Raw genomic sequence first — 27,930 nt, forward strand, 5'->3', positions numbered from 1 at the left:
GGGACTTCTGGCGGTCAGAATACTAACACTTGATGGATAAGAAGTATAATAAGGGAACTGCAAAAGTGTGGGCAGAAAAAAATGATTAAAGGTCCCACCAAGTAAAGCAAAAATTTCAAGAATTTTAAAGTGGCCAGCAATAATGGGGTGTATAACGTATTGTAAGATGCAGACAGCAAATGGCCTTGTGCCCTGCCAGCAACAGGGATGCCAGGAACTCTGGAGAGTATTTGCATAATGTAACCTACTGTGGACTGTTGACTCAGCACCAATTTTTCATGAGGAGGAGACTGTGACTGTTAACTGAGGCACAATGTTTGTCATCTTTAAAAGTGAAGAGCAGGTTAGGCTGAACCCAGGCCAAGATTGCCTTCTGGGCTGTCCTCTCCCTCTTCCATTTCTGTAACCTTCTCCAACCTGCTGGCACTACCTCCTCGGCACCATCCCATTTCCTCACAGCCTTCCTGTTGCCACCCACAGTTAGACCTGCCTTATCCTATACTTCTCCATAGCTCCATACGTGGACCCCCCCCAACCCTCCCCCCTCCCCATCTCCTCCATTTATATTTAGGGTATTCAAATGTTCAGAGAAAGAAAGTAGATAGAGGATCCACTTAGTACACATTACATGTGTATTAAATGACAGACAGCTAGGTACCTATTTCTCAAATTAGGGTCCAAAGACCTAATCCTAGAGGTTTGAGAGGTCCACAGGAATTTGGATAGTAATAATTTATTGAGCACTTACATGTTCCAGGAGCTGTTTGAAATACTTTACATGTATTTAGTTTCACTATAACCCTCTAAAGCAGATGCCCTTATGTCCATTTAACAGATGAGCAAACTTAGCAACACGCCCTTATCCCCATCAAAGAGATGAGCAGTCATGGAAAGGTTGAGTTATTAGCTCAAGGTTATACATCTAGTAAACGGTAGAGTGGGGACTCAAACCTAGGCAGTCTGGCTCCAGAGCTAATGATCTCAACCACTTTGCAATGCTGTCACCTGGGGCTTGACTGGGAGTAGGTGGTCCAAGATGGCCTCATGCATGTGCCTGGTAGTTAGCTGCAGCTATTGGCTGTTGCCTCCTCCTTCATGTGGCCTTTCTAGCAGGATACTCCGGACCTTTTTATGTGGCAGCCAAATTCCAAGATTGTACCATAAGTCATGGAACAGATAGGCTTTTTTTTTCCCCAAAACCACGACATGATTATATTTTAATACAAAACCAAAATACAAAACACCATAGTAAATTGATGGCAATAAAATATGGTATTTCATTTTCATTGCACGATAAATGGTTAACATCCTTTCATAAATGAGTTCTTAGAAACCAGTAACAAAGTCATTGATATACCAAGTGAAATGATAAAAAAAAAAAGAGGAAGAAATAACACAAGTGACTAGTAAGGATTAAGCATATATGTAGATAGGCTTATAGACCAAATTAAGATGCTTGAATCACATTGTTTATGTGGCAGCTTTAAAACATGTCCCCAGGGCCTCCCTGGTGGCGCAGTGGTTGAGAATCTGCCTGCTAATGCAGGGGACACGGGTTCGAGCCCTGGTCTGGGAGGATCCCACATGCCGCAGAGCAACTGGGCCCGTGAGCCACAACTACTGAGCCTGCGCGTCTGGAGCCTGTGCTCCGCAACAAGAGAGGCCGTGATAGTGAGAGGCCTGCGCACCGCGATGAAGAGTGGCCCCCGCTTGCCACAACTAAAGAAAGCCCTCGCACAGAAACGAAGACCCAACACAGCAAAAATAAATAAATTAATAAACTCCTACCCCCAACATCTTAAAACGAAACGAAACACGTCCCCAAATTCTTTGACACTGTTTCCATTGAGAGGTGGAGGTCCATATCCCCTTCTCTTTTATATGGGCTGGTCTTAGTGGCTTGCTGGTAGTTAGCAGAATACAGTGGAAGTGATGCTCCATTACTTCTTAGGATAAGTCATTAAAGGCCATGAACCTGGTTCTTTTCAGACACTCGCTCTCAGGGAAGCCAGCCGCCATGTGAGAAGTCTGACATGTTGGAGGGGGTGTGTGAAGGCACTCTGGTTCACGGTCCCAGCTGAGCTTCCAGCCAACCAACAGCCAGCCTCAACTGTCAGCCACATGAGTGTGCCATCTTGGATGTCCAGCCTAGATGAACCTTTAAACGACTGCAGCTGCAGTGACATCCGATAAGAGACACCAACACAGAACTGCCCAAGCAAGCCCTTCCTGAATTTCTATTTCCTGAATTTCTATTTCTACAAAATCATGAGCAAAATAAACTGGTTATTTAAGCCACTAAGTTTGATTTAACATGTTCACTTAAAGAGCAGCAACAGTTTATCAACCAATTTAAAACAGAATGAGAAGCAAGGAGAAAGAAAAGGAGTAGATAAACAAGCTTAGGATAGGGTATAAGCAGGGTGGAAGGACCATAGCACTTAAAACCACAGATGGCATGGTGTTAAGGACCGGAGTGGAGGGTAAGCGAGAGGTTTTGGCAGACTGAACAGGTCTGGAATCGACATACATCTGACATACATCTGAGTGATACAGAAGCAAGTGTGTCTGGTCATAACTGTAGCTGGCCATTAGCTGCCTGAGCAGCTGGGGATTTATCTGCTTTTCTTGTGCAGAGACTACATGAGGCCACAGTGGGGCTATAATGGATATCACTAGTTGGTGGTCAATTTAGGAATGACACAGTTGTCAGTTGAGAGGTTGTATGATTCATGCCTTACTAATATTTAAAGTTTACTTGGTCTATCTCCTTCTATCTGAAGTAGCACTTTCATTTGTTCCATCCTTTTTGTCTATGTTCAACACATATCCGTTTACTCTGCGTGTAACATGTCTCATAAGCAAATTGTGTCTACATTTTTGTTTCTCTTATTTTCTATAGCAGGACTGAATATTCATAAAGCAAACACATTACAGCAAGCCCCAAGGAACAAGCACTTAGAGCATGGCTGTGATGTCCCACTTATTGGCTAAAGCAAGTCACGTGGCCGAGCCCACAGTCATGTGCAACAGGTCTACACAAGGGAGTGGATACCATGAGGCATGATTATTGGGACCACTACTGAAACAATCTAACACTAACACATAGCTAAGAAGTGGTTGATCCAGTTATCAAATTTTCAGCAATCTGTTTCTGGAACCCAAACACAAAACTGGTGTCCTGGAGGCTGCTGTGAATTCCTACTCAAGGGCTTTTTCAAACCCCTCTTCCCAGGTCCCAGCCCAAGCCCAATGAGTCAGAATCTCTTGGGGGTAAAAGGGATATGGGGGGGGTTGGGTAGTGGTGGTAGAAATCCCAAGAATTTAAATAACTCTGTAGAAGATTCCAACACACACTGGGAGGTGTAGGGGGTTTCAAAGACAAGAAAATCTCTACCCTCAAAGAGCTTCCATTTTCCACAGAGAAAATTCTTGTCATTATTACACTAGAGGCACTGCCCTGAAATTTAAAAATTTAAAAAACTGCTTTCCATGTTTAAGTTAGAGCAGTGGTTCTCAAATTTTGTGTGAATCAGTATTAACTGGAGGGCTTGTTAAAACGCAGACAGGGGGCTTCCCTGGTGGCGCAGTGGTTGAGAGTCCGCCTGCCGATGCGGGGGACACGAGTTCGTGCCCCGGTCCGAGAGGATCCCACATGCCGCGGAGCGGCTAGGCCCGTGAGCCATGGCCGCTGAGCCTGCGCGTCCAGAGCCTGTGCTCTGCAACGGGAGAGGCCACAACAGTGAGAAGCCCGCATACCGCAAAGGAAAAAGGAAAACAAAAAACAAAAAAAAACGCAGACAGGGACCAACCCCCAGTTTCAGATTCAGGAGGTCTCTGGTGGAGCACACAAATTTTCATGTCTCACAAGCTCTGCTGTCCAGGGACCACACTTGGAGAACCACTGGGTTACAGCAGTAGGAGGATTTAGTGATACCGTTCCTCCCTTGACGCGCATTTATATATTGCACTTACATTCTTATAGCACATCTACTGTATACAGTGTCTCGGGCTGGGTGCAGCAGTGGGTATGATAAGGATAGGATTTAGATCTTGATTACACTTGAGCAGATTTATTCTCTAAGTGGATCTATTCTCTAAGAAGACAGGAAGCCTAAGTGCCTTTAGACAGGTTCAGATAAAGCAGAGATCTCCTCCCTTAGCAAGAGATAAATTAAAGCTTGGAATAGCAGACCCTATGAACTGGGGCCTTGAAAGATGCCTAGGACACGTGGAAATGGTGGAGGATCGCAGAATTCTTTCCACCTTGGCACAGAGAAAAAAACCAAACAAACCTGGACAACCACCTGGAAAAGGTCTGTGACATTCTTGCCTCAGGCTCCAATATCTCTAAGCTGCTTGCATCAGAACGGGGAAGGGTGTTCTCAGTGTCAAGGTCTCTGTCTCAGACTCTTCTTGGGAAGCGGGAGAACTGGCCTAGCCCTCCCTCTGGCGCTCCCAGAGCGGGTGTCTCGGAGACTCGGTTGTCTGGCCGAAGTCTGGGTGTGCGCGGACTTGGCGAAGGGCGCGGCCTGCGCGCTTCAATGTTCCAAAGCCTGAGCAGGGCGCTGTGGCCGGGCCCGTGACGGGCGAGAGGGCCTACACGCTGGAGCATCGTTCAGAACCAGCCTCAGATTCAGGCACGGCGCTAGGGTGGCCGGGTGGCAGCCGTACTACTCAGCCAACCGGAGGCCGGCGCAAGGGGCAAGGTCCCTCTCTTTCTCCACCTTCATGCTTTGGAGGGGGTGGGGACACGCATGCACGCTCCTTAGCCCGGAGAAAGCGCGGCCCGCAAGACTGCACAATGCGCCTGCGCGGCCCCGCCTCACCCACCCCGCCTCTTTTCTTCGTTCCGCCCTGTTACCCCCTTATATTGCCGCTAGGGGTAGCGGCGGCGGCTGTGGTCTGAGAGCGTGGCTGCTTTGAGGGCGCGGAAGCCGCACGGTGTGGGGACTAGGGCTGGCAAGAGGGTGGGAAAACCGGCGAGAGAGGAGGGCGGTGCCGGGGAAGGGCGGTGCCGGGGAAGGGCGGCGCGTGGCTGACTCATCCCTCTGGAAGATCAGACTGACAGACACAAACCCTTGCCGAACCCGCCCGCCCGCGCCGCTCCTCTTTGGTTGGGAGGTGCCCGCCCGCACTGCCCGCCCGCCTTCTCCGGGAGCGCTCTCCCGGCCCGGCCGCCTCAGAGAAAGTTTTTGTCGTCTGGAGGGACCGGAGGCGCCGCGAGCCTTTGGGAAGGGAAGGAGGACTGAAGAGGAGGCTCCAGCCGCGCGCGCCCGGCGAGTGCATGGTTCCCGGCGCCTCGGCTGCCTGTCAGGAGGACATCGGGGCGGGGTCGGGCTGAGCCCAGCTCCTTCTTCCCGCGGGTTCGCCAGAAATCGCCCTCCCGGACTGCCGCGGGGCGTCCCCGCTCCTCAGCCCGCCATGTCCCGGCTGCTGCCGCTGCTGAGGAGCCGGACCGCGCACAGCCTGAGGCCGGGCCCGGCCGCCGCGCCCCGCCCGCCGTCCTGGTGCTGCTGCGGGCGGGGGCTGCTGGCGCTCGCGGCCCCGGGCGGCCCCCGGGATCTGGGCACCCACCCCAAGAAGGAGCCCATGGAGGCGCTGAACACGGCGCAGGGCGCGCGCGACTTCATCTACAGCCTGCACTCCAGCGAGAGGAGCTGCCTGCTCAAGGAGCTGCACCGCTTCGAGTCCATTGCCATCGCCCAAGGTAAGGGGGGCGCGAGCGGGCGAGCCGGGGACGGAGGGACGGGTGCCCAGAGCCCTCCACTACCCCGCCTGCGCCCCGGCCGCCCGGCCGCCCCTCGGCCTGGTCCCCTTGCCGCCGGCCCCCTCGCTCGCTTGGCCTCGCTCCTGGGACGTCCGGGGGGGCGGGGGAACTTTGCGCCTCCTGAGTGTCCCCGGGGCAGTAGGACAGGCGCGGATCGTGCCAGGCAGCCAGGGCCAACGCTTGGCTGGTTCCTCCCCAGCCTCACAGTTGGAGCTAAAGCCCCAATTACCAACCGACGTTGATTTGATTTTGTTTAGATTTGCTGTGCCTCGTCCCCCAGCCCTGCTGTCCCCCTGTAGTCCTTGCTGCTTACTTGTGAACGTGCAGCCATGCCGGTGGCCTGCGGTGCCTCCTTCCAAAGCGCTACAAAGCCGAGAGGCAGGGGGAAACTTCGCTAAATGGTTATCAAACGAAGATGTGTCAGGGTCCGAAAGAAGGGATGTTGCTTCGTTAAGGCAGAGGTGTTCTCAGCGGCTTGTTTGCGTACACCTCCAGTTGGATTCATTTAAGCAGTCGAAGGAAACACTTTCCTGGGAAACTGAAAGCGTGGATCAGACCAGCAACAGCAGATGCATACTTGCAAGCCCATCACAGGCTTGGTGCTGCCCAAGTTAGACTCCCGTTTTTGTTGTGCCCCCAGAGGATGAAAGAATGCAGTAGTTAAAAGGTATTTTTCTGGAAATCTGTGGCTCTGCAATAAAAAGCGGACTTCTGCTCAAAAATAATTTGGAATGGTGAAAGCCAAGCCATTTTTAAGCTAACCTGTTAAAGGAGGATATTTTTCAAACCGGTGCAGCATGCTGGTATGTCAGAATGTGAGTCCAAGTGAAAAAGCTAAAAAGTCAGAAAATCAGAAGGATGAAAGGGGCCATTGATCAAATCATTCAGTCTTAAGATACTTTAGCCATTTAAATACCGTGATACAGACAGAATACATTGCTGCTGTTTTATGTTATACATTCTGGTGTGTTGGAAAGTGTTTTTTGTTTCTTTATTGTTGTTTAAGTTTACTCCTCCCCTCCCTCAAGGTTGGTAGGTACATAAGCATTCCATAGGTTCCGTAAGTTAAGAGCACGTTTATTTGGAGCAAGGCATTTGATCTGCCACAGGCACTTGAAAGCGCTTCTTTGGTCTGTATTCAGGAATGGAGGAGAGAATTGTCTACCTCATAAGCAGGACTTTTCTACACTACTTCTTTAGAAACTTTTTATTAGTTGTGCCTTTTAACTGCTTTTTTTACCTCCGTTCAGGGAATTGTGGACCAATTTAGGGATAACTGGTATTGGATGATTCCAGACATTGTCTACCCACAGTGCTTCTATAGGAACAATGTAACATCACAATCAATTCGGTTACTAAATGTAACCACGATATTACATGAAGTCATAATCAGATACTAGCATATTTGTGAGCTATGTGTGCACTCAGTGTGTGGTTTTAAAATATTCACTTCTGAAAAAGTGACCCTTGGAAAATTATAAAGACATTCACACTAGAGCATTAGTTTTAGGAATCTTTCTCCATGGGTAAGACTGTTTGAACACACATTTGGCCTTTTCTAAGTAATTTCTTGGAAATTCTGCATTAACATTGTTACAAGATTGGAGGGCCTTATTAATATGATTTTATGACAGTGCATGAAAAACATGTCCTGTGATACAAATGGATAAATTTTGCCTCATACCTTATTATTTTAGCACATGCCAGTAGGAATGCTACATTTTCCAGTGAAAATGGAAAATGTATTTTTAAATTTAACATCGTTTTAAATATTCTGGAAAGGACCTATAAACTTCAGTCAATGGAGATCAGTTAGCGTCAATTAAACTTAATAATACATAAGTTATATGAGAGAGAAGTTGGTAATTTAAGTTGTCTTTGTTCAAGATAAAGGATATAGGAAACAATGGGGTATTCAAATGCTTATTTGACGTAAAAGCTAAAGAACTTCAGAGTTTAAGTCAACTAATTTTGCCAATGTTGATGACTAAATTATTGCTCTTTGACTCAGATGACACATTGATGATGATGGTTTAATTTTTAGTACAGTCTTAGTGTTCCTCGTTGTTTTCGATATCAATACATATAGTTTCTATGGAGATAACTGGGATCATCACTAGTAAATTACCCTATTCATTAACCATTTAAGGTAGAGAGGATTTATTATGTTGAGAATGCATACAGCTCATTCTATTGCTGAAATCAATTTTTTCCTCAGACAAATGAAAAATTGCCATGTTTTTCTTTTATTGTTGCTTTTTGAGTGTTTTTAAATGCTCAACCCATGTATTAAATATGTGTGTACTAAGTGCACTTTCTAATGAAATAAATTATGTTAAAAGAGCTGTTTCTTACAATAGGAAACCTTATGTGTTCTTGGAAAGAGTGCTTGCATGATCTAATGAAGTGCTTTGGATTTGGTGTGGAAATATTACAGGAAAAGAAAATCTGTGCTGTGAAATGGAAGTGGGGTCTACTGCTGAAATTTGTTATATTTGCCCTTATCTTTCTTATGTGTTTATCAGTAGGCATTTGATATAGTCTGTGACAAGATAAAGCTTTAGAACCAGTTTGTAATAGATAAGTCAGACTTTGTGGGATGTCTTGTTAATAGTTAAGTAAGATATTGTGATTTTTAAATTACAAACTGATTTCTTTCCTAGTTTTAAAAAAGTTGATGTTCTGTTCTCAATTTATCTGCTCAACCTGCTCTCTATTCTTCCAGAAAGAGTCCATATTCTTCTGAAAGTGCACTGTTGGTTCATTGTTTTTACAAGTAGGACTGGCAAGCTGATGTTATTACTGTTGCCTTTTAATTTTAGCTGAGCTTTTTAAACCAAATTTGTTTTCAAGTTTTGCAGTTACTATTTCTATTTATAATTATTAAAAAAATTTTAAATACCTATTTGGTTTTTGAAGGATGAGCAGTGCTCATTGCATAGTTAGTTCTACATTGCTGTACAACAAATTACCCCAAAGCACAATGGCTTAAAACAGACATGTATTGTCTGTCTCATGGCTTCTGAGGATCAGGTGTCTTGGGGCAGCTTAGGGGGATGTTTCTGCCTCAGGGTCTCTCATGAAGTTGTAATCAAGCTTTCAGCTAGGGCTGCATTATTGAAGTCTTAACTGGGGCTAGAGGAACCAGTTCCAAGAACGCTCACTCACATGGCTGTTGGCTAGAAGTCTCAATTCCTTGCTGTGTGGGTCTCTCCACAGGGCTGCCTGAGTGTTTCAAGACATGGCAGCTGTCTTCCTCCAGAATGAGTGATGAGAGAGACACCTAAGCTGGAAGCCACAGTCTTTTATAACCTGGTCTTAGAAGAGATAGTCCATCCTTTTTTGCCCTCATCATACACTGTAGGAGCATACTATGCAGGCAGGGTGTGAATACCAGGAGGTGGAAATCATTGGGGGCCTCATCTTGGAGGCTGCCTTCCACACTTATTTAGATGTTGTAATTAATGCTCATTGGAGAATTACACAGAAAGGTAAGAGCTGGCTTTTGGGGAGGCACAATGAAAGATATGATTTGAAAAAAGGACCTTCTTAGGGAATATTTTTGTTAAATGTGTACTTAAAGTATTTTTAAAAATGAGATTCTTTTTATATAGGCAAATAAGGGATGTTTTGGGGGAACAGAGCAGTTTTTCTATCAATGCTAGATCTTTTTTTTTTTTTTTTTTTTTTGTGGTAGGCGGGCCTCTCACTGTTGTGGCCTCTCCCGTTGCGGAGCACAGGCTCCGGACGCGCAGGCTCAGCGGTCATGGCTCACGGGCCCAGCTGCTCCGCGGCATGTGGGATCTTCCCGGTCCGGGGCACGAACCCGCGTCCCCTGCATCGGCAGGCGGACTCTCAACCACTGCGCCACCAGGGAAGCCCTCAATGCTAGATCTTAATCAGCTTGCTTTTTCTTTTTTGTTTCTCTGTGTAAGTGATAATTGTATATGTTTAAAAAAATTTTTTTACAAAATTTTTTTACCATTTATCTACATCCATATAGATACACCATATAATTCTAAATTTAATCTTGTAGTTCCCCACCGTTGTGATTATTTACTTAAGGTAGCATGAGGAGTTTTGTTTTGAGAACTTGCCATATAGCATACTTAGAATACATAGAAACAAATATGATTTTTTGTGGAGTTCCAGTCCACTAGGGATCTTGGACTCTTAACAAGAGTATCCCCATTTTTCTCAGCTCCTTGTATAGGATTATATAAGAAAGTGGCAGTGCTGTTAAGCTATTAACCTCTAGATGAACTGGAGATAATCTTGGCTTTTGCTCAAAGAGAATAAGAAAGAGGGCAAGAAAACATTTCATACTCCAAATTAAGATTTGTGAATAAAGATATTTCGGTGCCTTAGTTGAAACAGTAAAAGAGGAATAAAGGAATAACTAGACCTGAAAGAGGAGAAGAACAGAATGAGGATATGAAATATGGATTGAGTCAGGAAGAGTGAGTGATCTCTAATAAGCTGAGAGCTTCTATATCCTGGCCCTGGATAAGTAAATGAAGCTTTGTTACAATCAGTTATTTTACCAATATGGAAAGAATCTAGTTACAGCAGTATATTCCAGCAAGCTTAATTACAATTCTTTAGAATTAATGGGAATGTTGGAGTAGCCCTATAACTAGGGATTACTGCCTAGAAAACAGATAATATAAATAGGAGTTTTTTCTTCCATTACAAAATGGATATATTCTATTTAACACTCTTTAATCATCATTTAACATGTAACTTGAGGTCCAGAGTTATTTGTGACATAAAACAACGACCGTTCCATTATTTCTCATGATTCTGTGGATCAGAAATATAGGCAGGACTCAGCTGGGTGATTCGTCTCTTTCACATGGTATCTATGGGGGTCACTCGGTAAACGGCTGGCGGATGACCTGGTCACAGAGTCCAAGATGGCTTCACTCACTTGTCTGGCACTTTGTTGGACATGGCTGGAAGGCTGGGTTCAACGAGAACTATTGACCAGAGTAGATGCATGTTATCTCACCAGTATGACAGTCTTAAAATGGTCAGGACTTCCAGAGAAAATGTTCCAAGAGAACTGAGTAGAAGCTGTAAGACTTTGTTATCAGTTTCCCATTGTTGCTGTAACAAATTGCCAAAAATATAGTGGCTTAAAACAACACAAATTTATTCTCTTAGAGTTCTGGAAGTCTGAGGTCCAAAATTAGACTTAAGGGGCTAAAATAAAAGTGTTAGCAATGCCCTGTCCTTCTGGAGGTTCTAGGGGAGAATCTGGTCCTTGTTTCTTCCAGCTTTTGGTATTCCTTGGTTCTTGCTCACATTAATCTCTGCTTCGGTTGTCACATCATTGACCTTTTTGCCTCTCTTTTATAAGGACCCTCGTGATTACATTTAGGGCCCACCTGGACAGTTCAGGATTAATCTTTCTCAAAATCCTTAATCACATCTGCAAACTCTCCTTTGCCATATGAGGTGATGTATTCACAGGTAGGAGGATTAGGATGGGGACATATGGGGAGGGGTATTATTCAACCTACCACAGTTTATGACCTAGCCTTGCAAGTCCCAGAATGTCATTTCTGCTGCATGCTATTGGTCAAACAAGTTACTAAGACCAGTCTAGATTCAAGGGAAGGGAAATTAGGAGGAGATATTCTATGTAGGTAACCATAACTAATAATTGTAGTTTGTTCCTTTATATCAGTTCCTTTATATCCTTTATAACATTTAAAAATTAATCATTTCTGTTGGAAATCTTGTATTACATCTTTCTTTATTAATGCATACCAGTAACATATTAGTTTTTGTTTGTTTGTCTTAAGACTTTTGACCATTCGTTCTTGTACTGAGTGCCAGTATAGTGATAGTGATTCATTTGATTGATAGATATATAGAGAGACAGAGGGAGACAGAGATGTATAGGACTCTTTCCTCTATATCAGGATATCTTAGCCTTGGCGGTAGTGATGTTTGGGCTGTATGATTCTTGTTGTGGGGCTGTCCTCCACATAGGATATTTAGCAGCATCCCTGTCTTCTAGCCACTAGATGCCAGTAGCACCCTCCCACCCTCCTCACCCCAAGTTCTGTGTACCAAAAATGTCTCTAGACATTGCCAAATATTCCCTGGAGGAGACACTGGGTGGGAGGCAAGGGAGGAATTTAGCAAAACCAATCTGCTTGAGGGCCATCGCTTTATATGAAATGCTGTATCAGACTCTTCACCTCATTATCAAATAAATGAGCTTTGTGATAACTCTTTTCCTTGATTGTGATGTCCTTTCACTTCTAAGTTCTTAACTAAATTCTAAATATTCGACCCTTAGAAAATAGGGCTTCCAGATAGTCAAACACTGCCATAGTTGAATTCACCAGTAATTTGCTGGTGTTCCTCTCAATAGTCACTATTTTCTTACTTTTTATAGCAGTTGTGACAAGCAAATTTTTATAAAGATGTTTGTAGATAGGAAAATTGAAATAATATAAAGTCTGCAACTTTATAGGGTCATCCAAAGGGTCAGGCAGAAATAAAGATAATGGGTAATCTTGAATGTTGGGAATGATGTGATATTGAATCACTATCAGTGGCGACTGTTTTAGTTTTTCTAAAAATAGTGATGCATTTGTATAACTATACTCTTATGTGGTTTTCTTTGGCATGAGAGAATATAAAGCTAACTGGAACAAATAGGGACTAAATTCCTGAGTGCAGATTTTATTAGCATCTTGCTCGTCAGCTGAATTAATTAGTATGTAAGATTCTAGCCTTGTCTTTGACTCATAGGTTTATGCTTTAAGTGAATGAAAACAACGACATGAAAGCAAGTAGTTATTTGTTAAAATATAATAACGTAGTTACCTCAGACCATCTGGTAAATAAGAGACTCTTCTAGACAAAGGACCTTGCAGGTAACAAAACGTCATTCCTCTTTTTTTTTTAAATTTTATTTCATTTTTTTTATACAGCAGGTTCTTATTAGTTATCCATTTTATACATATCAGTGTATACATGTCAATCCCAACCTCCCAATTCATCCCACCCCCACCCCCACCCCCGCTTTCCCCCCTTGGTGTCCATACGTTTGTTCTCTATCTCTGTGTCTCTATTTCTGCCTTGCAAACCGGTTCCTCTGTACAAAACATCATTCCTCTTAACCTCTGAAACGTTTACTTTGACTGTTTGATGGCAACATATTTGAACATACTGCTTTTTTCTCTGCCTTAGTAAAAGTATAATGAGCACAGTTTTGCTTGCACCAGATGTCCGAGTCCTTGTATACTGTATTTTAATACGATGATTTTCTTTGGGGCTACTTAACTTCTATTTGTAGAGATACTAGTCATCACACCAGATGCCCCCAGAACGCTGTGCTGTTTCTGTTGGCATGCTTTCAGACCGTGTCATAGTGCTGGTGAGGTGTGTCGGATTTGTTCTGCCCCTGCCCCACTCCATCCACAGTGCCCTCGGACTGCTCTGCTCTATCCTCATTCGTCCCTTGTGGTAAACTTTGCTGCTGTGGAAGGAGGTCTGCTTCTCGGGCATCTCTTGTTGTTTCTGATGTCTGCTCTCTGTCACTCTTTCATGGTGGTTTTTTTTTTTTCTTCTTATATTTCTTTCAGTATCTCTTTCTCTCTTCACCCTTATGCTATTCAGTAGGGTTTAATCTTGATAGACATTTCAGGGTCACAGACCACTACTCTCCTGTCTCTCCAGCTAGCCAGTCGCACCTATCACATTGCTATGGACCTCTGACTCTTCAGATCTCACACTGAAGATCTTGTATTTCTGCTAATGTTACGATTATGGCCGTTCAAAGGATTGTTGCTGTAAATACCTGAAAGGCACTTAGGTTCAGAGAAGTTTAGGTTAGAATGGTGTTCTTTACTTGGTTTACTTTAGATTTTCTGTCTTCTTTCTGAGTTTTAGGGTAGACTATTTAGGGCACTGGGTTATTAAAACATTTGTAATTTTAAAAATAGCATGATATTTTGTAATATAACTTCTGAATTTCTGTTGTATAATGGTTCTTATATTTTATAGAAGACATCCCACTGCTACCACTATTGCTGCTGCCAACACCATTTTCATTACCATTACTTAGCAGTTATTGAATGTTTGCTATAGACATACTGGGCTAATTAAGTGAGTTTTCATGTAATTATTCTGTTTACTTCTCTTGGAGAGAGAAGGAATTATCTCTATTCTATGGATTAAGATGCTGAGGAGCTTGCCCAAGATCCTAAAACCTCTGTGGCAGAGTTTTTAGCTTAGCTTTGTTTGACTTTAAAATCCCTGTTCTTATTATTGCACCTTTCTGTAGATATTCATACCTGGAATTTTTTTAACATGTGCTGGGAAAAAAGGTAACAACTCAAATGCTCAATAAAAGTCACATGTGCTGGTAGTATATCTTAGTCTATCTTTTATATGTTTGCATAATATACACATTCAATACAAAAGCAAATATAGCATTGTTACTTTTAAAATAAGGGAAATCAAAGTAAAATCAGTGTGCAAAAAAGTTTATAAATTGTGGGGGGATTTTGAAAAAGTCAGAAAACTAGTATTTGGGCCTTCCAACTGTTATAAATCTTTAACTTTCTAACCATTATTCTAGTTTTCCTTTAGATTTTTAAATGAGTTTAAAAAAATCTAACATGCTATAAATAGAAAACCTTTCTAAACTTAGAAAATTTATTTGTGTAACAAATATTTGTTACTCTCCCTACCATAGTAGACTCGGTACTGCATATTGGAGGTGTGTCAGAGAACTAATTCAGGGAAATACTCTCATGAAACCTACATTTTTGAGAGAGGAAAGATAAAGGCAATAAAGTAAATAATAAAATAATTATAGATAGTGTGTGCTATTAGAAGAATAAATAGAAGGACATTTACTTTACTTAAAGTGATCTGGGAAGGCCTCTGTTTAGGTAATATTTAAGCTGAAAATAAAGGATTGAGAAGAAGCCATTCATTCACACAGATGGAGGAAGCGCATTCTCAGAAGGAAAAGCAAATACCAAGAGCCTGAGATAGGAAGGGACTTCACATAGTGTAGGAATTGAAAGAAGGCAAATATGAGTGGAACTTAATGAACAAAGGGTAGAGTGGAATGGGGTGAGATGTAGGTAGGCAGAAGCCAGATAGGCCAGGACCTTTCTGGGTAAACCATATGAAGGCCATTCGAGCATTTAAGCATTAGTGAAATAATGGTATTTGAAGAGCCCTCTGGCTGCTATTGGAGAACAGATTGGAGGGTGCAGATGTGTAAGCTGGGAGACCACTTAGGAAGCTGTTACAGTAGTCTAGGCTAGCAATGATGGTGGCTGAGACTAGGTGGCCACAGAGATGAAGAGGAGGAGATGGAGTCAAGACATACTTGTGAGAGTGAACTGATGGGACTTGCTGATGGGTTAGAAAGGGTCAGATAATTAAGGGAAAGGAAATAGTAAGTGATGACTTAGGTTTCTGACTATACTGACTGAGTAAAAAGCGTTATTATTAACTGTGAGGGAGAAGACTGGGGAAAGAATAGATTTGGGGGTGTGGAACTTAAAGTGTTAATTTTGGACATGTCAAATTGTAGATACCTTTGTGAATATAAATGGAGATGTCAAATAAGTAGGTGTGTGTGTTTATGCATGTGTGTTTATTTATACACTTAAATCTGGAGCTCATAGAAGTTTAGGCTGAAGATGTTAAGTGTGGGTGTCAACAGCTGTATATAGATGGAGAGGAAGATCCAGGACAGAACTCTGAAAAGCACCAGTGTTTATTGGAAGGGAAAATGAAGAAGGATCAGAACTAGAGGGAGACTGAGGAGTGTCTACAAAGTCAGGAAAAATAACAAGAATAGTGTATTCCAGAAGCTAAGTGAAGAAGACAGCATTTCAAGAAAGAGGGAATGATCTGATGCTTTAGATGGTTCAAATAAGAGGAAGACTGGCGGTTGGGAGGGTGGAGTAAAGAAGGTCTATTGGATATAACAACACAAAAGAGAGTGATGTCTTTGTCAAGAATTAAGTGAGGAGAAGCCAGATTTTAGTTGGCTGAGGAGGCAGTATCAATAAGGAAGGATTCAACTCTTTAAAGGGAACTTTGGATATGGAGGGCAGGAGGTGTTGGGCCGTAGCTTGAGTACTACTAAGATTCCCTCTTTCCTCATCGGTCAGAAGTCTGAACTTATTTTAAATATATGTTACTAGTTTACTCATTTTTTACAGAGTTCTGTGTAGAATTCTAGTTTATCAGGGAAAAATGTAATATCACAGGTAAGCAAATTATACCTCTTTTTAGCAGTATTGTGTAGAAAATATACAGGCCATTTAGCAAGTAATGTCTTTTCATTTTCTTTGGTAAGAAGCTTAGAGAAATCAAGAAGATGATTTGAAACTCCACTTTCAAATTAAAATACCTAAAGGCTAGGGAGAACATTTTTTTCCTGGGATGTGGTACTTTAAGTGCTAAAACTGAAAGAGTCCCAGGCAAACTGGATGGTTAGTCACCCTACCTGCCCACGGGTGACAGTATTTTTGCCGTTCTCACAGATTAAGGCTTTTGACTCATAGGAGAGGTTGAGAAAGGGATCCAGGTAGAGTTTCATGTCCCTTCTGCACTACTGCTTTTTCCCTTCCTCTAGGTCTGTACCACAATGGACGCTTTCTTAGGGCTCCTTCTATTACCTTTTGTGTCTGGTGAGATTTCTGGTGAAAGAACCTGCAAGAAGGTGCAGACTCCCACAATTTATTCGTACCCTAATGCCTTCACACTGTTGCACTGGCTATCACTCTGCCTTCACCTGTTCCCTTACTATTCTAGCCGTATTCGTATGGTGTCCAGTTGCATCTGTCTCAAGTAAGCATGTGCTAACGTCTCCTCTGTCCTTGAAGGTGCCTGCTTCTCTTTTGATGTAGGGCCAGTTGTTTGCTTTGTGACTTGAGTTCTCTTATGGGTTTGAAATAAGTCATAAATTTGAATTTAGTTTGACTTCTTTTCACTGTAAGGGTGGGAGCAATACTCTTTGTAGCTCTCTATATCCCACAGTGAAAACTAGAACCTGCTTCACAAAGTTTAATGTACATATAAAATGATCTGGGAATCTTACTGAAATACAGATGCTGTTTCAGTAGATTTGGGGTTGAGCTTGAGTTCTGCATTTCTAACAATTTCCCAATGATTCAGTGCTACAGGTTCAGGGGGGCAATATTTTGAATAGCAAGGTTATAGCAAGTGTTTTTGTTTTTAAGGTGAGAAAGTTGAGGTCATGTAGATAAACTAAGGCATCCTTGCATTTTGAAAGGAAACAGGCAAACATGTGAGAGTGATAATGTAAGATGTGGCATATTTTGTGAGCTAGCAAATTTTGTTTGTGTGTTAGAAAGATCTTATGGTTTAAAAAAACATTATTATAGCATTTTTTTCTACTCAAAGGGACCTGTTAAGAACATTACAAAAAGTGTGAATTGTTAACACTGATTTTATAGTTATGCAACGATCACTTTTGAGTAATAAATGCTGTGTAATAGATTTATTCCTTTGTTCTAATTTCTTTTTCTTTCCCATTATTACCTTGAATATACTGTTCATTGGTTAGTCTCATTTCTTCAGTGAACCATGTCCTATGTCATACTTTTCTTCTTCTGCTTTTCTTCATCCTATTCTTCCTATGTTTTCCCCACTCAATTTTGTATTACTTTTAAAATTTAGAAACAATCTCAAATTTCTGAAAAAGTTTCAAGTGTAGTATAGTAAGATTTTTTTCCTTCCCCTGAATCATTTGAGAATAAGTTGCTGACATGATGCTCTGTCATCCCTGGCACAGGGTAGGTTCTTTGGGAAGCAGTCTTTGAGACAAAATTTAGCATGCAGGAAGTTTACTGGGAGTGCTGTTTGGAAACCTCACCTTAGAAAGGGAAGGGAAGGAAGGAGTTTGGGGCAGAGGTAGAAGTAAAGTGATACAGTCTCAACCGAAGCCTTAGCTGAACCTGAGGAGAGGTCTAGAGATAGAACGACCCTTCAATGCTGTCCTGAGTTGGGTGACAGGTCCAGGCCTCTTCCTCTGTGAAATTACATGCGGAACTGCGCTGGGCAGGGGGCAGAGCCTTGGGTGAGGCAGCATTCTTCAGCTGAAGCAGTGCCCTAAGAGGACTGTCACTGAGGGCTGTCTCTCGGAAGGACTTCGGGCAGCCAAGGATCAACTGTGCATCACGATGCCCACTACAACTGGAATACTTTGGCCTATACTTCCTACAAAGAAGAATATTGTCCCATGTAAGCCACAATATAACATGGAAAGATTACTACCATCTTATTCTCTGTCACTCAGGTTTCACCAGTTGTCCCAATAATGCTCCTTTACACCAAAAAGATCCAGTCCGAATCACATATTGCATTTAGAATTTCCTTTATTTGAAACAGTTTCTCAGTCTTTCCTTTGGCCTTCATTACCTTGATAGTTTTGAGGATTACAGACCAGTTATTTTGTAGCATATACTTCAATTTGGTTTTGTCTCTTTCCTCATGAATAGATTCCAGTTATGCATCTTAAGAAGGAATATCACAGAAGTAATTTTATGTTGTTTTCATCCTATCAGTTGCTCATGATTTTTCTTTGTTTCTGATGATGTTAACTATTTCTTGGTTAACCATTTCCTTTGAACATTTGATGAAGTAATATCTGTCTGACTTATCCACTAGAGAGTTACTATTTTCCTTTTTGTAATCAATATTTTGTGGGGAGGTACCTTGAGTCTATGAATTATCCCATTCCTCATCAACTATTCAAGTTATGAATTCATATCAATATATATTCATGAATTCTTACTCTATTTAATAGGTTACAATTCATTACTTTCATTTTTGACCCTCAGACAGTCCCATATTTCACCAGTGGTAACTCCTTCAAGTTGGCTTCTTGTCTTTCTGACACCTCCATTACTCTTTGAACGTTTCCTTTTTGGCACCATGCGATATTCTAGGCTAATCTTAGCACATTTCCTACCCTAGCCCTGGAATCAGCCATTTCTATAAGGAGCCCTGTTTTTTCTCGGTGTAGGATGGTATTTAGAAACCAAGACGTGCACATTAGGTGTGCTCATAGCTATTAGGATGCTGCTGTTCTCAGGCCCCCGCAGTGGACAGAGTTAGTGAATATATGAATGTATGTATTTATATACATAATAAATATTATTTATATTTCTCTATCCATATCTATTATAACATAAGAGTTCATCATAACAATTTTTCCAATCCTGATCCAACATCACAGGGTACATTCTTGTTTCTGTCTTTCTGTATTTCTAACTTTATTCTCTGATGGAAAAATACCTGACTCCCATTATCCTTAATATATTTATTCTTTTGATCATTCCTCCTACATGTCACCAATATCCCATCACCACCATTGAATTTATGCTCATTTCATTAAATAATTCATTTTTTTTGTTATTGCAGTCAGTCCCTGCTTTAAACAGTTCCCATAAGCATGAATTTTAGTAACCATGTTTTAGTTAAATAACACCAGTCCCCAACAACAAGGTTCAAATTTTATTTACCATGGTATATTAACTCTGAGTAATTGCATAAAGTATTAACTTTGCTGCTAGCTCCTCAGTCCACAAATCACTGTGTAAAAACAGGAGGGTGCCTCATGATTGTGACCAATCATATCACTCTTTCACGGTCTGTCAGTGATTGGTCACTACTTATCTGTTATTCAGTTCACACGCAGACAGCAAAATGTGTAGTTGTGTTGCCTCCTTGTCTCCCAGCGATATACGTGTAAGACGTTTAAAAAAAAAAAAAAGATAATGAAAAGAGGATGGACCAAAAAAGATGAAAATGCAGCAAAGTGATAATACTGAAGTGAAATTTTAATCAAATGTAAATGAGGTTATAGAAGAAATAGCTGACTGTGGGAATGTTCACTGCTGTTGAACGGCTGCCATTTGAGAGACTCCAGATATGCAGCCAGAGGAGCTAAGAGACCGCAAACTTATGGACATGAATGAGGAAAGTGAGAAGGTTGTGATGAAAAGGATGATGTTCCAGAGAAGTGACTCTGGTAAAAATTTCACATTAAAGGAACTCTCAGATATTTCATGATATAAAAATATGAAAGATAAAATGCAAGCTATTTCAGACTTAGAAAGGAGTGTGACAATTCACCAAGGCATAGAAAAGATGCTTGTTCCATATTGTAAGTTATATGATGAGAAAGAGAGTGCTAGCACGATTGAAGCGACTTTTGATCATTTAATTTTTTTTTACAAAGCATAAAACACTTTAGTTCTCAGTGTTTCTAATATTTTAAATTACAGTATAGTAAATAAACATCAGTTTTACTATTTGAAAACTTTCCCTATATATTTATAACTGCCAGTAAGAGAATTCATAATATTTTAGAAAAAAAAATTTTTTTAAGGTCACAGAACAGTTGTGATTTTTTCCATCAGTTATTCTTTGCTTTGCAGCTTGCATTGTCATTTTTATGTCCCCACACTATTGTGCAAAATGAGGACTGCCCATATTCTGGCATGTTTCACTTCAAAATTTCATATACATTTGAAAACTTATACATATTTTATTTATATTATTGCTTGAATACATTGATTTAAAAATATTTTTAGCATGCAGGTATCCTAAACCCGAGATTGCCATTGTGAAGCGAGTGAAGGAGGTATCATCAGCAGAGACCCCTGATAGTTTTGGTGTAGTACAATCTTGCAGTATTGATGGTTTGTCAGATGTTTAATGCAACTGGAAAAGCATCTATTTGACAGAACTTCTTGCTTGTTTGAAGTAGAATGCTTTGGTTATAGTGATAGTCTTTTTTTGTTGTTTGTTTGCATCAGTGTTTTAGACTGTCTACAGAATATTTATTTTTATTATCTAACCCTAGACCTTGTGGATATGATCAACTAATAATTGCATGTTTAATTAACTGAAAGATTACATTTATGATCTTAACAAAAGACAAAATCACTTATATTTAATTATATTTAAATAACATATTTTCAAAGTTGTTGAAATAACGAGAGCAAGTGAGACATAAGAAGCAACAAAAATTATGAATATCTTTAGGATGAATGAGTAGGATATAAGGACAGGGAAACCTTCAGAATATTGTAAAGAGAAACTGTGTTTAAGTAACTGAACTTTAGGAAAGTATATTTTAAGAGTATATTCTTGAATAGTTTGGAAGTCTTATGTAAGTTCACTTTAATGCCATTCATGAACTTTTTTCAGATTCCGTCTCCATGCAGCTTGATATCTAACTTCTGTTGCACGTTGTGATGGTGGTGGTAGAGGAGGAATTGTGTTAACTGAGTGTGTGTGTGTGTGTGTGTTTGTGTGTGTATGGGGGGAGGAGAGGGAGAAATAAAAATATTGCAATAAATACTTCTCTGTCCATATTTTATTTTTGATTACTATTTAATATATATGTGTTGCCTAAGAAGTATAACACAATGTTTGGAAAGGAATAAGAAATATTTTATGGGCCAATTGAAATTTTGTAAGGATGAAGGATAAATATAACTCAGTTTTCTTAGGCTGTATATATAGTATCAAGAGCAGAAACTAAACTGTAAGAACCTCCAAGAAATGGAGAGGCATATAGTGTGTGTGTACACACATACACACGTGTATATGTTAAAAAAAATCCCCCAGTTTGCTCTACTTTGCCAGTTCTAATGCAGTGCAAAAATCCCCCAGTTTGCTCTACTTTGCCAGTTCTAATGTAACTCTGAAGTTAAAAAGTTTAATCTAAGTGTGTATGCAGAAGTTAAGCATTTAATGAAAATGTCTTTTGAAGAAAAAAGTTTTAATTTTGGGTTATTCTGTAGATTGTTTAGTTAGTCCTCATTTTTAGGACAATGTAGGGAAAAAGGAATGATACTTATTCTATAGATAATGGCAAATGATATCACTAGGAGGTAAGGTGCTGCTGAGCAGTAACTAATCGTAGGATTTAACCTGTCAGCGATCAGCCTTTGAGACTCAGTCTTCAGTTATAACCCTACTCACTGTAGAGTGCTTCTTCATGAATGTTTAGGTGGTATGCCTCTTATTTTTTTTTTAAATCCTACTAGCTATGTAATAAACAATAACTATAGAATCAGAATCTTAGAGCTAGAAGGGATGCAGAGACCCTAAACTCCTCATTTTATGTAACATGAAACTGAGATCTAGAGGATTTATGATATAGTCAAGATTTGGTGACTAGTTATATATTACACATGTATAGCAGGGCAGGGATTAGTGTCAAGGCTTTTGGATTTTTAGTTCAGTGCTCTTCACTGTAATAAATTTCTTCAGGGTTAGCAGGGGAGATTAGCGCTATACTATAGGGTATCCTGTTGTTCTGAAACCAGTAGAAACCATGTAATTTTCCCATTCAGCAAATATTTTATTTGTTAACCATAATAAATCAGTTGATTTCCTCTTCTTTCAACTTTGATGGATATTTTAAAATGATGTATATGAAAGGGAATGATATTTTAGGGGAGAAAAAAGGAATTTTAAAAGGTATTAGTATTTTAGTTAATGGCGTTTTTACTTCAATTTCAAATACTAATGCATGACCAATGTTTTGACAGTGTTTTATTTATTCATATACAATTGATTCTTGGTTCTTTTATGTTTTCCCATTGAGAATTTACTCACTGAAAGAGAAGTAGAGCAAGAGAATGAGAATCTGGGTTCTAGACCAAGTTGTGTGGCCTTGAGTAACTCACCTAACATCCCTGGACCAAAGTGGCTGAATCTTTAAAATGGAGAATTAAGTCAGTATACTACCAAGTGGGCAAACTACTGGCATTTGGGCTGGATAATTCTTCATTATGAAGGGCTCTCCTGTGCATTGTAGGATGTTTAGAATCCCTGATGCTAGTAGCATTTCTCAGTCATTATCACATCCACAAACAACCCTGCATTTCCAGGCATTTTCCAGGGTGAGGTAGCATATTGAGAACCCCTGGCAGATTGTTTCTAAGGATCCTTTCAGCTCTAACATTCTGTGAAAGAATTTTTATTTGGGGAATGATTGAAAGGGAAAAAAGCAATGCACTGACTGAAAAATCTCTGCTCCTTCCTAATATTAAGCAATTTTATTTTAAAATGAATGTTTTCTGGGGATTTATGTCACCATACCCACAGATATACCAACCACTTATGATGTTCCAAGATGGATAATTTTTTTATAACTCACTTTAAGCTTTCCATCTATAATATAATGTATCCATGTTATGTATACTTAGTTATATGATTTTTAAATTTAATGTTATATAGTACTGTTTCTCTCTATACCTAATAAGTAAAAGTAACAAGATCTGACTCTTTTTTTTTCTTATTTTGGCCACACCGCGCAGCTTGTGGGGTCTCGGTTCCCCGTCCAGGGATTGAACCCAGGCCACGGTAGTGAAAGCGCCGAATCCTAACCACTAGACCATGAGGGAACGCCCCAGATCTGACTTTTTTTTTTAAAGTTGTATTGTTGTTTTAATATCTTAGCCTTTAAAAAAAAAAAGGAAAATCATTATATATAGTAATTATTTGCCTTGTCTCTTTTCCTTTGGCATGAAGGAAGGGAAGGAATATAGTCTCTTTGTTAAGCAGTGTATATAATTACTCCAAATACACAGGTAAGATGTGTAAAAGCAACCACAAATCAATAGTATGTTTGATTATCCTAAAAAAAAAAAAAACTCCATGAGATGACAGACATAGAGAAATAAATTACTGTACATCTAGTATTTACTATTTTTTAAGCCAGAGTTAAATAATTAACAGGTTACTACATTAATGAGGTTAATAAAGGTGATGATTAATTGGGTACTATCACCTTCCTCATTACTACTGGCCAACTCCTGTCCTCAACTGTTATACCACTGGACTGCCTCAGACCAGGAATTGGTTAGCTGCCCTTAAGTAAACTGGATCCCAGTCTAGGTTGCATTGAAGCCCCAGGCTGCATGTTACCTTCCCCTGAAGGTTAGTGAGGTGACAGTATTGCATGATCTAAGTAAAAATTTCTTTACTAAATAATGTACAAGTTGCAGTAAACTTTTAAATGCTAAATAAAATTACAAAATCATACTCAAATACTTTTTTTTTTGGTCTTAGCTAAGGCATGTATTTAAAAAATAATTTAAAAGTCCTTTTATAATTAATAGTCATTTTAAAAGACAAGACCTGTTAATTGAAATTTACTAAATTAAAAAGTTTTCAATTTCTAAAGTGTTTCATTTTTCAATTGGAATGACAGTGTTTATAAGTATATTGCTTAGTCATATTAATTTGTTTCTTTTAAAAAATATTGCCTTGTAGCTTTATAAACCCTTCTTGGTACATGTTTGAGTTTTTTGGCATTTAATATGATTTACTTTGCTTAAATTATTTTTCATACAGCATGGTTTGCATTTTAAGTTTGTTTTCTTTAATGTGTTATATATTTATTGTAAATTTAACTTTACCCGTTCGAACTCTTGGTTCTGTTAAAAGTCTAAGCAGTTATCTATTTAGAAATATGGGTAATTGAAACCTGTAATCCCCCAAACTGTTGTTTAAATGCAGCAGTTCCATCTCTGTTCTTTTCATAAATCTCTTTTTAGGTCAAATTGTGATTTGTGTTGCCAAAGCTACTTCCTCTCCTTTCTCAGGGAAGATTCTGGGGTGGGGCTTACAGCAAATACTAGGTGGTCAAATGATCAGAAACTGCATCACGGGACACTTCAAGGGTATTGAGTTATTTGTAATTAAAGGAATAGTGCGTGCATTAAACTGTTCCTTTTATGTCATCTCAGGGTGATGTTGGCTTCCATACTTTTCTTGCTGTCTATTATAAATGATTCTGAATTTTTCCCTTGATTTGTGATCTTATATTGATGTTTATGTCCATGATAATAGACTGAAATAAGTTACCACATTTAGAATTATCGTTGCTGTGAAAGCATATTGGAAACCAAGACCTTTCTTTTTGTTCTTTAGATTTTCTTTCATTTCAAGTTTGTATTTATACTTGTAAAGTATGGTTAAATTTAATGGAAGGTTTAACAATGAAAATGACAGATAATAGTTTTTAAAAAATTATTTATTTATTTTAAAAATTGAAGTATAGTTGATTTACAATGTTGTGTTAGTTTGAGGTGTACAGCAAAGTGATTCATTTATACATATGTATACATCTATTCTTTTTCAGATTCTTTTCCCTTATAGGTTAAAATACTGAGTATAGTTCCCAAGAAATTATAATTTTTATTACATAATGTTATAGAACTCACTATGTCAAGGGGGGTAGTTTTGTTTTCCAGCACCACCTTTGTAAACGCGTTTTGTTTTACAGCAGAGGCTAAAATGAAGTGTAGGTGTTCCACTTACTTTCTTCTACTGAAGTATTTTGATTTTTTTTTAAAATTAAGGGTACTTTAATTAATTAATTTATTTATTTATTTATGTCTGTGTTGGGTCTTTCGTTTCTGTGTGAGGACTTTCTTTAGTTGTGGCAAGCGGGGGCCACTCTTCATCGCGGTGCGCGGGCCTCTCACTGTCGTGGCCTCTCTTGTTGTGGAGCACAGGCTCCAGACGCGCAGGCTCAGTAGTTGTGGCTCACGGGCCTAGTTGCTTCGCGGCATGTGGGATCTTCCCAGACCAGGGCTCGAACCCGTGTCCCCTGCATTAGCAGGCAGATTCTCAACCACTGTGCCACCAGGGAAGCCCTTGATTTTCAATTTAAGATATATTTCTTAGTACAGTAACTTATTTAGAAAAGAAATACACTAGGCTTAGTTTATCCTAAAAGATATTTTAAAACCACTTGTCTATATTGGACTGAAGATTTTTTAAAAATTATTTTTAAGGGGAAATATAGTATTAAACTCCTTTGACCTGTCCTACCTATTTGTTGTATTGGAATCTTTTGCCACTTAAAATAACTTGGCAATTGATTGGGACCTGGAAATTTCTTTCAAGGATTTTGTTTTAATGACATTTTACCTATATTCCGAAAACATGAGAATATTTTTAGTACAGTATAACAATAAAAAAATAAAAATGTAGCAAGATGGGAGTAATTTAGCATACTTTTTCTGAGAGAAATTTTGCAAAATTTTAAAAATCCTTAAATGTATGCCCTTTTATTTGGACTCAGTAATGCCACTTAAGAATCTACCATAAAGAACTTTCAGGGGAACATAAAAAGATTTAAGTATATGTTTGTATGAGTGTTATTTATAAATGTGAAAAAGAATAAAGAATAAATATCTAGTCATAGGGGATTAAACTACTGTGTATCATATGATGAAATAAAATACCACCAATACAATTATTGCCTTAAAAAATTTAAGGGGGAAATATTCACCACATAGTGCTTTGTGAAAATGGCAGAACACAATTTTCTGTATACCTCTCTATAGAAAAAAGATTGAAGGATAATACATCAAAATGTTTATTTCTGATAAATTATAGGTAGTTTGAAGTTTTTTTTCGGTTTGTTTTTCTGAGTCTCATTAACTTTCTACAATAAAGGTATATAACCTTCTTAGTTGAAAAGTGTAACTTATTCATTTAGATAAACCAAAAGAATTTAGTATTTTAAATGTTATTTTCTAATTTTTACTTAAAAATCACTCTTAAGTTAAAAAACTCAACATCATCATCCTTTTCATATACATAATATGAATAAATAAATATTTATGTGTGAATTATATACGTGTGTATGTAAATATGGCTTACTTAATGTAAGATGTTTGCAGTAAATTCCTATGTTTTTTTTTTTATTAATGGAGGCTGTACAGTATTTGGGGGTTCTTTTGGTGTCTTCATTTCATTTTTTTTTAATTTTATTTTTTATTGGGGTATAGCTGTTTTACAATGTTGTGTTAGTTTCTGCTGTACAGCAAAGTGGAGTTCCCTGTGCTATACAGCAGGTTTTTGTAAGTTATCTATTTTATACGTATTAGTGTATATATGTCAATCCCAATCTTTGTTATATCCAAATTGATATAACAATCAATTTTGACTGAAAAGCACAAAGGCACAAGGCATTTTATGGCCAGGTTACAGGTAGTTGTTCTATTCCCAGTGGTTCTATTCTAAAACTTGCATGTTGTATATTCCTGAAAAGCACAATTTAAAAGAATTTTCCTACTTTATTCTAAGCATTAATATAAAAGGTAAATTTTAGTATGTTTATAGCACTGATAAAAGTATTTGAATATATGTTACATTTTAGTTATGAAGGATTCTAAGACATTTTGGTAAAACCTAGTAGGAATTTTCCAGGATTAAAACAAATGTGAGGGGCTTCCCTGGTGGCACAGTGGTTAAGAATCTGCCTGCCAATGCAGGGGACACAGGTTCAAGCCCTGGTCCGGGAAGATCCCACATGCCGAGGAGCAGCTGAGCCCGTGCGCCACAACTACTGAGCCTGCGCTCTAGAGCCTGCGTGCCACAGCTACTGAAGCCCGCGCACCTAGAGACCGTGCTCCGCAAAAAGAGAAGCCACCGCAATGAGAAGTCCACACACGCAACGGAGAGTATCCCCCGCTTGCCGCAACTAGAGAAGGCCCACGCGCAGCAAAGAAGACCCAGTGCAGCCAAAAAATAAATAAATAAAAATTTTAAAAAATAATAAATAAAACAAATGTGAGGTTTAAAATGGTGATATTTGTTCTTCTATGATTAGAGGTCATTGAAATAGTGCAGTATAGGCTTGATTGTAGGAATTCTGTCGCAAATGTATGTCTTGGGAAAAACTGCTTCTTAGTCTTACCAATCAAAAAATTATTATTGTTTATTTTTCACCACAGGAAAAAAAAATCTGATTGGAATTCAGCTTAAATTAGAGCCTACAGTTAGCTAATTTCCTTTCTCACCAGATGCCATTTTAGGTTTAAAAAAAAAAAAAGACAATGATAAACAATGGTCAGGAATTTATTTTAAAATAAGCTTTTAGAACATGGCCTGGGGATTTGGAAACCTTTAGATCTGTGTCCTACAGCAAAGCCTGGGAACCCCTGGCATAGCTGGAGATAATAACTGTTCATCTGGTTTTCCCATAGTGCTTAGCAGTGTGTATATATTAGGAGGTACCTGTGTGCACAGTGGAGTCTGATCCAAAGGTGTCAAGTTTAGACTACCTGATGACTAATCAACAAAGAAATACAGTAGTG

At 39.5% G+C, this 27,930-nt stretch overlaps 1 protein-coding gene across 1 annotated transcript in view; it reads left to right on the forward strand.

Annotated features, from left to right (window-relative positions):
* The first annotated feature begins 4,875 nt into the window (after positions 1 to 4,875).
* The window catches only part of TMEM65 (transmembrane protein 65), a 45,042-nt gene continuing 21,987 nt past the window's right edge, over positions 4,876 to 27,930 (forward strand). Inside the window, exon 1 of the mRNA XM_029223126.1 lies at positions 4,876 to 5,710. Coding sequence (XP_029078959.1) covers positions 5,425 to 5,710 — 286 coding nt within the window. The 5' untranslated portion in view covers positions 4,876 to 5,424. The remainder of the gene's footprint in view (positions 5,711 to 27,930) is intronic.

This window comes from Monodon monoceros, unplaced genomic scaffold, assembly GCF_005190385.1.
Source record: "Monodon monoceros isolate NGI ecotype Baffin Bay Population unplaced genomic scaffold, NGI_Narwhal_1 Super_Scaffold_14, whole genome shotgun sequence".
NCBI classification, from domain to species: Eukaryota; Metazoa; Chordata; class Mammalia; order Artiodactyla; family Monodontidae; genus Monodon; species Monodon monoceros.